Consider the following 14678-nt stretch of genomic DNA (forward strand, 5'->3'; position numbering starts at 1 on the left):
TCGATTGACAGCCTTAATATAAACATAGCCTTGAGAAATTATATGAAAAAGAAAGCAATAAGTTTGTAAAAATATGTGCATAACATATGGGGAAAAAATATGAATAAGAAATATGTATAACAACAGTGCAAATAATAATGCTGAAAATGGAATCTATTATCAAGTGTGTGAAAATGCAAGAATAGTATGACTAAATAAATAAATAAGAATATTAGTTTAAATGTACTGTATAAATAAATAAAGGGTTAATGCCAGAGTAAATTGCACAGTTGAATTATTGCACTAAATCTCAGTGCTGTTAAGTCTACCACTGGTATTAGACTACATTAGTGTAGAAATGTGTCTACATACCACTGGTTTTAGACTGCCTTAGTGTTAGCTAGGTGTATCTACTAAACTGAGTATTAAATGTATAATATAAACCGACCAGCTGCCTGAACAATTTGATCAGCAGCGTTTCAGGTAGCGGTTCAAAAACCATATTATGAAATATAAAGCACGTTTGTTGTTATATAGTGTACATAAAATATTCACTAAAATGTCAAATTAAACAAAGCCTAAAACGCGTTGGTGATTTTATAACCTTTTGCAGTCAGGCAACAGTGTAGAAGCCTATAACGGTCACATGTCTTTCCAGTTAGTTTATGGGAGATTTTTTTTATCCAAAATTTTTTTTTTATTGAACAAATTCAAATTTACAAACAACATGGCTCATTGATCATTTTTTTTTTTTTGATTGAAGATAATTCATTTACAAACATTAAGGCATCGTAATCTAAACTCAATACTTCTAACATACAAGGCACAATTGGATAGGAAAGATAACTTAAAATATAAAACAAATATATATATAATAACAAAAATAAAAGAGGGGGTAGAAAATAATTCAAGGAACAAAAAAGAAATGCATAACTAAATAGTAATAAGACTGCACTCTTCCATAGTAGCTCTGGTCATCATCATACTGTACATGTTCAGTTCTTCATAAGCTCTGAGGAGAGACTTTGCTTGTTGTTCTTTCATTAGCCTTAAAGCATTGAGATGATTGTCCACAAGGTCCCTTTTGAAAACGGAAAATAGGGGTTTCATTTTCCTCCATTTGGATGCATGGAGGAAAAAAAATTGCCAGCAGTATCAGATTGTTCAATATCAAGTCACTCTTAATGTCCTTCATGTTAATACCAAACACAATATTTTCTCTTGTGAGAGGGGCACGTAGTTGGATTTTGGTTGACAGCCAGTCCTACAAATCTTCCCAGAATGTAGGCTATACAGAATATATACAGTGGAAAAACAGATGATCAGTAGTTTCACTCTCAGTCTCACAAAAGTTGCAGTTATTGTGATCAACATTAAATCTCAGTCTTAGTCCCGACCCGGTACATTTATACGCTTAAAAAGTTACAAACAGTCCCTTTAATACATCCATGGTTTAGCTTTGGGAGTGGAAAGTAGGCCTAACAAAGTAAATTGGCTACTCAAATACTGTTCTGAAGTACTTTACTTGAGCATTTCCATTATATGTAAATGGTAAATGGACTTTTATATAGCATTTATATAGTGCTTTTCTAGTCCTCCTAACACTCAAAGCGCTTTACACTACATGTCAGCATTCACCCATTCATACACTGATGGCAGAGGCTGCCATGCAAGGTGCCAACTTTGCCCATCAGGATCTAATCTAAATACTAAATACAAAACACTAATGAATCATATATTTACAAAGTAAGATAAAAAACATAATTTTTTTGATATTTTCATGTGTGTGTGGATCCTTTATTGAAAATAGATACTGTACTAAAACATCTTTACACCAAAAATCCAAATGAAAACATTCTTGAAAGGTATTTCAAGGTATTTAAAATCAGAGATATGCAGTGTATTTACTGGAGAGAGAAAAGGGAGACGGATGTTTTCTTGTAATTATGAGTTAGCATGACTTCCAAAAAGTGTGTGTGTGTGTTTGTCAGCAGTGTGAGTGTTTCACCACACAGGAGGAGATTCTCCCTCCTACAGTGAACATAGAGTCACTGAAGGACTATGTGAGAATATCCCAAGCCCAAACCCAAACCCAGGATAAAGAGGTTCGGTGAATGTGGTGTTGAAGGTGTAGAGGTGGATCAGTGTGTCAGAGGAGACTCTGTAGAAGGACAGAGTGCCAGCAGGACAGTCCACATACACTCCTACTCTGTTAGAGACAGAGGAGGAGGAGGAGGAGGAGGAGGAGGAGGAGGAGAGGAGGAGGAGGTGTGTACCTCTGTCATTGTGCCAGAAAGAGTAGTCTTCATCAACAGAACACAACAGAGTCCAGGACAGATCATTCCTTCCAAACCTGCAGTGATCTCTGTTTCCTCTCCGCCTTATTCCTCTGTAACTCACTGTTACATCAAGACTTCCTCTCCACTCGACCTCCCAGTAACAGCGACCAGTCAGACCATTTCTACACATCAGCTGAGTCCAGTAGTCAAACCTGTCTGGATGATCAGGATATGGCTGCTTCTCTCTCACTACTGTCACCTTCCTGTTGTTGTCAGACAGTTTGAGGTTTCTGTTTACTGTGTTTGTGTCCAGTGTGAGTTCACAAGCATCTGATAGAGAGAACAAGACACGATACAGTTTATCATCCAACACACCTGATGGGTTTATTTGCTGCTTTATTAACAGACTGACTATAAAATCAAAACTTCACATAATTGTTTTGGGTCTTCTTTCAAACTAAGGATTGAATGCAGATACACAAGCTTTTGATTTAAACTACCCTCTGAGACCCACAATAAACCCGTTGTTGTAAATGTGTATAAGGCTCTATTTCATCCTTACTGACCGCCAGAAGCAGTGCTTCATCATTGAATATCTTCGTCTCGCGCATGCGCAGGTCGAGTATTAATATCAACAAAGTCACGTGTGACCTCGGATGACCCTGGTTAGGCATAAGTTCCGGTGTCATCCACGAGATCAGTCCTATTTCATTTTCTCGCTTACGCAGGTTAACTACTGTGGTAGCATTAGCTAAAAGCTAAATTATCTACAACTAAATCTATTTGAGCTCGTCGCCGGTAGCCTTGTGACCACCGGTCGGAGTTGTGGAGTTTCGCCCTCCAAAGGCTGCGACGAGCCGCCCATCAAACACTGTGTTTGTTCGCCGTTCGGTCCTCCGACGGAGGACACGGCGGACACACCTATCCTTTCGGAGGACCCATGCATGAACTGGCTCCTGAGGTAGAACTCCTGATGGGTTATGCTGGCCTCCCCTCGTCAGGGCAGCTGGCCCAAGCCCAACCTACCCGTTCCAAGCGGCGGGCCACAGAGGCTGCGGTTGCGCTATCCAAGAAGCAGGCTAAGTCCGTCTAGCTGTCTTCTAAGGTGGATCTGCTTACAGCTGAGCTGGCCCAGATGAAGTCGCTCCGCCTGGCCCTCCATTCTATTGCGGGTACGAAGAACGCAGGTGCACCACCTCCACCCACGGCTGAGTCGTTTTCGGAGGAAGATGCTGTCTCGATGGCGGATTCAGCCACCCTCTTTAACGAATACAACGTGGAGGATCCCTCCCATGCCTCCGGGCTTGGCTCCCGTTCCTTGGCCCATAGTTCTTCGGATGGGGTGGGAGACAGTTCCATGGGAGCTATCATTCGCATGGCCTTGGTTCACCTGCAGCTGGATATACGGCAGCCAGAATCGGCGCCTGCTAGCGCTTTCTTCAGGCGCGTGCCGGCCTCCACCACCTTTACTGTCCCTCCCTCCGAGGAATATCTTAGGGAGTTACAGGCATGCTGGAGGGACACTAGGGCTCTCTCCCGTCTCCCTTCTGATGGCCAAACCCTGGCAGCCATGCAGGATGCGGCGAAATTTGGCCCTGACCACATGCCAGCTATTGAGCCTGCCATTGCTTCCCTCATAGTCTCCCCTGACGAGGCTCTGAGACCAGAGGCCAGGTGCCCTCGACCCCAATGTCGGATCACAGACGACCTCCTTGCCACCGTCATTGCAGGCGTTTGCCTTGATGTCAAGGGAACTTGGACATCTGATGTCGACGCTGGTTCAGACTCGTCACCAGGTTTTGCTGGTGCAGTTGCCTTTGTCTGAGACATGTCGGAGGACCCTCCGTACTGTTCCAGTATTCGGTTATTTCTCCCAGCAGCAGCTCAACTGCTGGGCAGCTCACGCTTCAGACCCCTGGGTGGTGTCCACCCTAACCCAGGGGTACAAACTTCAATTCTGACGCCGGCCCCCATCCTCCAGCCGGTCATCATCAAGGACCCGGCAAAAGTCCTAGCCCTGAACCAGGAGTTATCTGCACTTCTGGCCAAGGGCGCAATCGAGCCTGTGGACCCCCTGTCACAACCCGGTGGGTTTTACTCAACTTATTTTCTTGTCAGGAAGAAGGGCGGTGGACTTCGCCTAGTCCTAAACTTGAGGGGACTCAACAAGTTCCTGAAAGTCTTGCCATTCCATATGCTGAGCGCAGCGGACGTTCTTCATGCTGTCACCAGGTGGGAATGGTTCACATCTGTCGACTTGAAGGATGCTTATTTCCTTGTTCCCATTGTGCCTCACCACAGGAGGTTTCTTCGTTTTGCTTTCCAAAACCCTCATTTTCAGTTCAGGGTGCTTCCATTTGGATTCTCCCTCTCCCCACGAGTATTCACCAGGTGCGTTGCGGCGGCCCTCAGTCACTCGGCATGAAGATCCTGCCGTATCTAGACGATTGGCTGATATGTGCGCCATCCCCACTTCAGGCGGCCCGGGACACGGTCCTCCTTCTCTCTCACATGGCCCAGCTGGGTCTCAGGGTGAACTTGGAGAAGAGCTCTCTGAACCCCTCTCAGAGCATAACCTTTATTGGTATGGCTCTGGACATAGTTACTATGAAGGCTTGTCCGTCACTTCAGCGTGTGGACGACATCCTCCACCACCTTCACCTCTTCCAATGGGGCAGGTCGTTGCCTCACATTCTGTTTTTTCGCCTCCTGGGCAAACTGGCAGCTGCCTCAGCTGTCGTTCCCTTGGGCTTGCTGTCACTGCGTCCTCTGCAGAGATGGTTGAACGGCCTCCACTTGGACGCCAAGCGGCACAGGCACAAGAAGATAAGGGTGTCTCAACAGTGCCTTCTCGCTCTATCCCCATGGAGGGAGAGAGCGTACTTGGCAAGGGGCGTGCCCATGGGCTCCGTTCCATCCTGCAGAGAGACTGTCACAACAGATGCCTGCCTCTCTGGGTGGGGTGCAGTGTGGCAGAACAAGACTGCTCGGGGACAGTGGTCTGCTCAGGACCGCACAGAGCATGTCAATGTGCTGGAGCTACGCGCAGTGCACCTAGCGCTCAAGCACTTCCTGCCATACTTGAGAGGGAAACATGTGCTCGTCTGGTCGGACAGCACCTTGACCGTCTTTTATATAAACCACCAAGGGGGCACCAAATCTGCGAGGTTGCTGCAGGCATCCCAGGCTCTCCTGACATGGGCAGCCTCTCGCCTGACCAGCCTACGGGCAATGTATCTACCAGGGGAACGGAACCTTGTTGCAGATTTCCTCTCCCGTCACAAACCCCCATCGGGGGAGTGGCGCCTTCACCCACAGGTGGTGCACAAAATATGGAGTCTCTTTGACAGAGCAGAGGTGGATTTCTTTGCCTCAGAGATGTCAACCCACTGCCCCCTCTGGTTCTCCTTGATGGAGAAGACCAGCCCTGTAGGTCAAGATGCTCTGGCTCACACATTGCCAGAGGGTCTCCTCTATGCCTTTCCACCATTTCCTCTGATCCTACCAACGCTTTTCAGAGTGTTTCAGCAGGGCCACAGACTTCTCCTGGTGGCCCCCTTCTGGCCAGCAAGGACATGGTTCTCACTGCTGCACAGACTCTGCTGCGGGATGCCCTGGCGCCTCCCCAGCAGGACAGACCTCTTATCTCAGCTTGGGGGTCAGATCTGGCACCCCGACCCCTGCCGCCTTGAGCTGTGGGTTTGGCCGCTGGAGGGCCCGACCCAATGCTGACTGATTGCATAGAGCCCGTCAGAAAGACTATTCTGAATGCCAGAGCACCATCTACCCGCCTGCAGTACGAGAACAGGTGGAAGTTGTTCTCTGACTGGTGTACAGTTCAGAAAGAGGACCCAGTACATTGCTCTGTGCCTACAATTGTTAAGTTTCTGCAGTCCCTCCTGGAAGGTGGCCGGTCTCTGTCTACACTGAGGGTGTATGTGGCTGCTATTTCATCGCAGCACGATAGGGTCGATAATAACACTGTGGGGAGCAACAGGCTCGTGTCTCTCTTCTTAAAAGGGGCTATGCGGCTGCGTCCCCCCGAGCACCCGAGGGCTCCTGCATGGGACCTGCCCCTGGTGTTGGACGCTCTATGCTTGCCTCCCTTTCAACCCTTAGTACAGGCAGAGCTGAGGTGGCTATCGGCCAAAACTTCATTTCTCCTTGCCATCACTTCTGCAAAGCGTGTAGGCGAGCTACATGCCTTGTCTGTGAGCAATTCATGTGTGAGGTGGAACTCAGATCGCTCAGGTGTCACTTTGTGGCCAAATACAGCATTCCTCTCTAAGATGCTGTCATGCTCACATCACAATCAGCCTATCCAGCTTGCCCAGTTTGACCCTCCAAGAGGAGATGGGGAGGAGAGGACAAGGATGTTATGCCCAGTGGGGGCCCTTAGAGCCTATGTAGAAGCCACTGCGTGCATACGGCAGTCAGAGCAACTCTTTATCTGTTACGGCGGTCCCAAGAAGGGCTGTGCTCTCTCAGAGCAGCGCCTGTCCCACTGGATCGTGGAAGTCATTGCCCACGCATACAGGGTGAATGACCGTTCTCCTCCATCCGCAGTAAGGTGCCACTCTACCAGGAGTGTTTCCACATCTCGGGCAACCCTGAGAGGTGTCCCCTTGGAGGACATATATGCTGCGGCCTCATGGACATCACTGAGCACATTCTCCAGATACTATAGAGTCAATGTGGCCATCCCCCATCCATTGGGCGTGGTCCTTCAGCCGAGTTCCTCTGCTTCATCTCTATGAGGTATGTACTCAAGGATTCCTCGTGACTCTGTTGTTATAAGTCATCCAGTGTTGAAGCACTGCCTCTGGCGGTCAGTAAGGATGAAATAGAACCAAAGTTACGAATGTAACTACGGTTCTATGAATCCTTGATGACTGCCAGAGTTCTTGTGGTCTCGCGAGAAGATTCTGTAGGACTGATTTCGTGGATGACACCGGAACTTATACCTAACCAGGGTCATCCGAGGTCACACGTGACTTTGTTGATATTAATACTCGACCTGCGCATGCGCGAGACGAAGATATTCAGTGTTGAAGCACTGCCTCTGGCGGTCGTCCAGGATCCATAGAACCGTAGTTACATTCGTAACTTTCGTTCTATTTCATCCTTACTGACCGCCAGAGGCAGTGCTTCAACACTGGATGACTTATAACAAGAGAGTCACGAGGAATCCTTGAGTACATACCATACTTTTGGTTTAGAACATTATGATGGAAGTATATGATGGCCATCCCCATGCTCTAATATGTCTCATAAGTTGTTGCAGCAATTTTTGGGTTGATACCATACCAGATTTGGTGCTAAATTTAACCATTTTTTAACACTCGAGAATTGATAGAATTTTTTTTCCTCACCAAAACTTTGGAGAGTAATTTAATCTCCTTCCCGACAAGCTAACGTGACATGGTTGGTACCAATGGATCTCAGAGGGTTAAAGTGAATACACACTTACACTTCCTCAGACCAGGTTTCAGCCTCTGCTCTCCACCATCTTCCATCCTGGAGGAAGAAACAAAGTCAGAAAGAACTTTCAGAAGCTTCCTCATCAATGATCCTCATAAACCTTCTCTCAGATTTAGGACAGGAGTAAGTCTCCTTAAAACAAACTCAGATATCTGCAGCTCATTCAGAATGCTGCAGTCTGAACAAAGTTCTGAGATAGCTACATGACTGATAAGAGTAAAAATATGTCTGATATATACTTTTCTAATGATATCACTAACTTAAAACTCACAGTCACAACAGGAATCCTGAGAGTCGTAGTTGTTGTTGTTGTATAACCACCACTGAATCCTGATCCGGTATTAGACCAGTTAGGAGGTCAGTCTCAGTGGGGACAGGGATTCTCAGTAACATCAGTATTTACTGTAATCAGCAGTATTGCTGGTACAGACTGTGAACCAACAGTCCTCAGCTTGTCAATGTGACAGAGAGACAGTGTGTGAGCTCTTGTTGTCCGTTCATACCTGAGAGTTTCTAGTCTCCAGTGTGGATCCTCCAGTCCAGCAGAAAGCAGCTTCACTCCCGAGTCTCCTGGATGATTGTAGCTCAGGTCCAGCTCTCTCAGATGCGAGGGGTTGGATCTCAGAGCTGAGGCCAGAGAAGTACAGCCTTCCTCTGTGATCAGACAGCCAGACAACCTGGACACACACACACACGCACATTTTTAACAGATTTAAGATCTGTGATTAATTTGCGATTAACTGTGAAATTAGAAATTATAAGAAATAAGTTTATAAAAATATGTGCACATCAGCTTGTATATATCCATTTAAATGGCCATCTGTTAAACAAATGATGAATACTGACCTGAGAGTCTCCAGTGTACAGTGTGGACTCTCCAGTCCAGCAGAGACCAGCTTCCCTCCTGAATCCTGCAGGTCGTTGTTACTCAGGTCCAGCTCTCTCAGACTAGAGGACTGAGAGCTGAGAACTGAGGAGAACTCCTGACAGCATTTCCTTGTAAGCCCGGTTTTACTCAACCTACAATGTAAATTAGTAAAACATATACTATAAAACAATACTATGTTTCAGTTTAGTGTCTTAGAGAACCGTAGGACTGTGGAGCCAGGACAGTTTAACTGAATTGAAAATATAATTTGGCTTTGAAAACAAAAACCTGAACTGAAAAAGTTGTTGGGATTGTTGTCATTGTTGGAACTATGTACTTCCCCTCAATGAACTGCGTGGTGTTATCTTGTGTAGTTGACGTATTGTGTTGTGTCTATGCAAACCAGTTTCCCCTTTGGGTATTAATAAAGTTCATCCTATCCTATCCTATCCCATCAAATGGCTAAATTTAAAGTCACTGTCCTGGCTCCATATAAGACAGGGTTTAGTGTATTTATCAAGTACATTTGTTTAATGTTTTTATGGTTCAAGTGCAAATGATAATAATGATTACCTGAACCAGGTCAAGAAAAAAATATTTTGCAGCAATAGGCATGCAGTGCAAAACTAAACTAGAAAACATTTAATGTTTGATGCACAATACAATAATTTATTCATTCATTCATTCATTCATTATCCGTAACCGCTTTTCCTATTCAGGGTCACGGGGGGGCTGGAGCCGATCCCAGCTGACATTGGGCAAAGGCAGGCACAATACAGTGTTACACAAAAGCATCAGATTCAGATCTGACCTGAGAGTCTCCAGTGTACAGTGTGAACTCTCCAGTCCAACACAGACCAGCTTCACTCCTGAATCATGCAGGTCATTGTTACTCAGGTCCAGCTCTCTCAGACTAGAAGACTGAGAGCTGAGAACTGAGGACAGAGCTTCACAGCTTCTCTCTGACAGATTACAGCCACTCAGCCTGAAGAAGAGTTAGTGAAAAAGAAACACAGATATAGTTTATATTATCTACAAAGTAAAAAAAAAGCTTCTCAATTTTAGAATTTCCTTGTTCTATTGGTGAGTTACTGATTGGTAATAGAGGATTTTGCTTCTAGGTCCAGCTCTCTCAGACTAGATGACTGGGACCTGAGAACTGATGTGAAGTCCTGACGTCATTTCTCTGTGACCCTATAGCAGACAACTATGGATTTTGTAGGCTGCAGTGAGTGACTGTTGTTTGCAGACTTTATCCGCTCTAGCCTGCTAGCATAAACTAATGCTAATAATAAAACTGTGAGTTGGTTGTAAATTCCATCTCCAGATGAAATTTTTTTAAATGTTTCCTGCTGCTTCATTTTTAAAAATGAGAAACCAGTAAAATGGGAAGACGTGTTGCCAGACAAAATCACCACAGAATGATCTGACCTGAGACTCTCCAGTGTACAGTGTGGACTCTCCAGTCCAGCAGAGACCAGCTTCACTCCTAAATCCTGCAGGTAGTTGTTACTCAGGTCCAGCTCTCTCAGACTAGAGGACTTAGAGCTGAGAACTGGGGACAGAGCTTCACAGCTTTTCTCTGACAGATCACAGCCACTCAGCCTGAAGAAGAGTTAGTGAAAAAGAAACACAGATACTGTTTATATTGTCTACAAAGTATAAAAAAAGGGAAAGGATCTTGCTTTTAGGTCCAGCTCTCTCAGACTAGAGGACTGGGACCTGATAATTGATATGAAGTCCTGAAATAATTTCTCTGTGAACCTCTAGAAGACAACTGTGGATTTTGTAGGCTGCAGTGAGTGACTGTTTGCAGACTTTAGCAGCTCTAGCCCACTAGCGTAAACTAGTGCTAATAATAAAACTGTGAGTTAGTTGTAAATTCCATCTTCAGGTGAAATGTTTTTTAAATGTTTCCTGCTGCTTAATTTTTAAAAACGAGAAACCAGTAAAATGAGAAGACGTGTTGTTAGACAAAATCGCCACAGAATGATCTGACCTGAGAGTCTCCAGTGTACATAGTGGACTCTCCAGTCCAACACAGACCAGCTTCACTCCTGAATCCTGCAGGTCGTTGTTACTCAGGTCCAGCTCTCTCAGACTAGAGGACTGAGAGCTGAGAACTGATGAGAGCCCCTGACAGCATTTCATTGTGAGCCCAGTTTGACTCAGCCTGAAATAGAAATAAGTAAAAAATATTTTCCTTTTTGTTTTGCTTTAACATCCCAGATATGTTCAGTGTCAGTGAACAATATTCAGTGTATACAGCATATCAAGTAAATCTGTGTGTTTTTTCTTATGATGTAAAGTGCAAACATATACAGTATATGGCCATCAAAGCCACAAACATTACTGGGTGCGTGCGCATTCAAGGGGCCAAAGCGCTTTGGCAGCCGGTTGTCATCAACGTAGGTTTTGCATTGTTTGTACATTCGTGTTGACTATATCGACCCCTGCAGAGTCTGACCACCAGATATCTGGGAGACCAGGGTCTGTTTGGTTGACACTGTGGTCGGAGTTCAAGTTAAGTGAGCCTCTATCGACGGTCGCCAATAGACACTTTTTCCTTCCTCAACAGGTATAATAATAATATAAAACTGGAGACTTGGATTTTGGTCTTGTTATTAGTACAAACAGTCACACAGCAGCTCTTTGTAGGTCGGGCAGGTGAATATTAACATTAGACCCTTGATGGCTATCTATGTAGCAAATAGCGTGTTGCTGGTTGCAAGGTAATGTTAGCGGTTAGCCCTCAGTCGGAAACGTAACACCAAAAGTCAATACAGCATTGCTGATATGTCCGATTCAAATCCAACAAATGTTAGCCAACGTTAGCTTCCACAGCCACTTGTTGTTGTGACCGCTGGGGAGGAAGAGCGGCTGCCCCGGTAGACTATCAGACGTCTTCCCTTCAAAATGTAACATTATGGCATAACAGAGTGAGCTTTCCCCTGCCGTATTTGCATAACATTACAGTAATTTAGAGACAAAACTACGTCTTTCGTCACTTAAGTTTTAAGGCACAGTCGCTAAATATATATAAATATTTCCTTAGAGTGTGGGTCGATCACCATGTTGTTGATCAGTTCATTTTTATCGATCTGTGGAACAGCTAACCATGACCACCTGCTGCTTTTCTAACGCTGTGTGACTAGAATGCTTTTGCCCACCAGGCCTGGATCCATAGTCTCTTTCTGTTTTTAGTAAAGACATGTGATCCCCTCTGAATATCAAACATTTTCAATCCATCATTTCTGCGGTTGGTGCAGTTTGCTGCACAACAACTCTTGTCGTCTCTGCTTTAGAGCTTGGCTCTGCTAGACATGCAGTGCTTTTTACCCCCTAATTGCGTGCACATCTCTGAGATGTTGCACAGCAACCCATCTCCATAGTTAGTCAGCAAAAATCCATGCTTGTTTCATCAATGAGGAAACAGTGTTATGATGAGAACTTCTGACAGAATTTCTCTGCTTAGAATTCTCTGTCTGATATGCGGTTTCCACATTTTTGTCCCTCAATCAAACATCCAGAGTCCATGAATATAGATATATGTTCCCCAAAGATATGTTCTATTTCGCTGAAAAGTATATTCTCTTTGTCTATACACTAGATCCTTCAAGTTTCCATATCATGCTTGTGTGTTTGCCCAGAATTCCTGCAATGTACACAGGTACAACACAGCATTACACAAAAGCATAACAATGTGATCTGACCTGAGAGTCTCCAGTTTACATTGTGGATTCTCCAGTCCATCACAGAGCCACTTCACTCCTGAATCCTGCAGGTCGTTGTTACTCAGGTCCAGCTCTCTCAGACTAGAGGATTGAGAGCTGAGAACTGTGGACAGAGCTCCACAGCTCCACCTTGACAGACTACAGCCACTCAGCCTGAAGAAGAGTTATATTAGTGATAAACACAAACACTGAAACTGTTTCTATATTATCTACAATGTGAGAAACACATTTCAATGGTTGCCGTCTCTGAGTTGATGAGTTGATCTGGGATCACAGTAATGTACAGAAATAAATTTTAGCCTTAAATTAACTACACTCTGATTTTCATCCATTCTGTGGAGGTACAATTACACTGAAGAAACAATTTGACAGGCTTTTCAATTGATCAACTAATCAGTTTGTTGACTAAATCTTGTGAGTATCAGTTTATTAAAACTTTAATTTGTTGAGAACAATACTACACGTGATACACTTAGTATCTGCAGTTATCTGTGCACTTACAGAGCTTTGTTGGAGGCTTTGGCCACCAGCAGCAGCCTCAGAAGAGCCTCCTCTGAAGCAGAGTATTTCTTCAGGTCAAACACATCCAGATCGTCTTCTGATGACAGTAAGATGAAGCTCAGAGCTGACCACTGAGCAGGAGACAGTCTATCTGTGGAGAGACGTCCTGAACTCAGGTACTGTTGGATCTCCTCCACTAGAGAACGATCATTCAGTTCATTCAGGCAGTGGAACAGATTGATGCTTGTCTCTGGAGCCGGATTCTCACTGATCTTCTTCTTGATGTACTTGACTGTTTCCCGATTGGTTTCTGAGCTTCTTTTCCTTTTCATTAGGTCTCGTAGGCGTTTCTGATTGGTCTCCAGTGAAAGACCCATGAGGAATCGGAGGAACAAGTCCAGGTGTCCATTTGGACTCTGCAAGGTCTTGTCAATAGCAAATATGTGGACTTCTGTCATAGATGTTTTGCCGAAAAACATTCGCACTTGTTCGCCACAAGTTTGCCCTGGCTCACACATCACATTCTTGTTTCTGTTAATGACTTCCCTCTCTACATATAAAGCTGCCAAAAACTCCTGAACACTCAGATGGACGAAGTTAAACGTCTTGTTTGCATCTTTCTTCTTCCCACGTTCCTCTTTGAAGATCTCTGTGAACACTCCTGAGCACACCGAGGCTCCACTGACGTCAATGCCACTCTCTTTGAGATCTTTCTCATAGAAGATCGGGTCGCCCTTTTCCAACTGGTGGAAAGCTAGTTTTGCTAATGACGTAATGCACTGAATGCACTTTTTTTCGCCATACTTCTTTTTTGTCTGATGAATCTGAAACACCAAGAATTCTGCATACATCTCAGTCAGGGTCTTGGGCAGCTCTCCTCCCTCTCTGGTTTCCAACAAATCCTCCAGAACTGTAGACATGATCCAGCAGAAGACTGGGATGTGGCACATGATGTGGAGGCTTCGTGATGTCTTCATGTGGGAGATGATTCTGTTGGCCTGCTCCTCATCTCTGAATCTCTTCCTGAAGTACTCCTCCTTCTGGGGGTCAGTGAACCCTCTGACCTCTGTCATGATGTTGATAAACTCTCGAGGGATTTGATTGGCTGCGGCAGGTCGTGTGGTTATCCAGAGGCGAGCAGAGGGGAGCAGTTTCTTTTTTATGAGACTTGTCAGCAGCACATCCACTGAGATCGACGCTGTCACATCAACTGCCTGATTTTCACTAGGAGAGCAGTCCAGATCAAGGCGGCTCTCATCCAGTCCATCCAAAACAAACAGAAGTTTGAATTCGCTCTTGTCGTAGTTCTTGTTTCCTTTTGATTGCAGAGTTGTAAAGATGTGATTAAGAGCTTCGTCCTTGATGTCTCTGGTCTCAGTGATACATTTATGAATGAGCTCTGCCAGACACAACTTTTCTCCCTTCCATAAATTCAGCTGGCGGAAGGTGAAGAGGAAAATGAGATGCACATCTTGATTGGCTCTTCCTTCAGCCCAGTCCAACACAAACTTACGCACCAAAAATGTTTTTCCAATTCCTGCGATTCCATTGGTCAGCACTGTTCTTATGGGTTTATATCTTCCAGAGGGGTGTTTGAACATGTCACAAGGTTTAATTGGTTTCTCTGTTTCTGCTGGCTTCCCTACTGGCGCCTCAATCTGCCTGACCTCATGCTGTTGGTTGATGTGTACGTCACCCCCAGCTGTGATGTACAGCTCTGTGTAGATATCATCCAGACATTGCTCATCCTTCTTCTCTGCCCATCCCTCTTGAGCACACATAAACTCATCTTGGATGTTTGATTGCAGCAAGTGTTGGTAATATGAGATGGGTCGT

The 14678-nt window shown here is 45.0% G+C and overlaps 1 protein-coding gene across 1 annotated transcript in view; it reads right to left on the reverse strand.

Annotated features, from left to right (window-relative positions):
• LOC119485897 (NACHT, LRR and PYD domains-containing protein 3-like) overlaps nt 1–14678 on the reverse strand; it is a 65254-nt gene that overhangs the window by 16958 nt on the left and 33618 nt on the right. Inside the window, 3 exon segments of the mRNA XM_037765729.1 lie at nt 9419–9592; nt 10039–10212; nt 10607–10780. Of these exon segments, the coding sequence (XP_037621657.1) occupies nt 9419–9592; nt 10039–10212; nt 10607–10780 (522 nt within the window).

The sequence above is a fragment of the Sebastes umbrosus genome, chromosome 3, assembly GCF_015220745.1.
Source record: "Sebastes umbrosus isolate fSebUmb1 chromosome 3, fSebUmb1.pri, whole genome shotgun sequence".
Classification (NCBI taxonomy): domain Eukaryota; kingdom Metazoa; phylum Chordata; class Actinopteri; order Perciformes; family Sebastidae; genus Sebastes; species Sebastes umbrosus.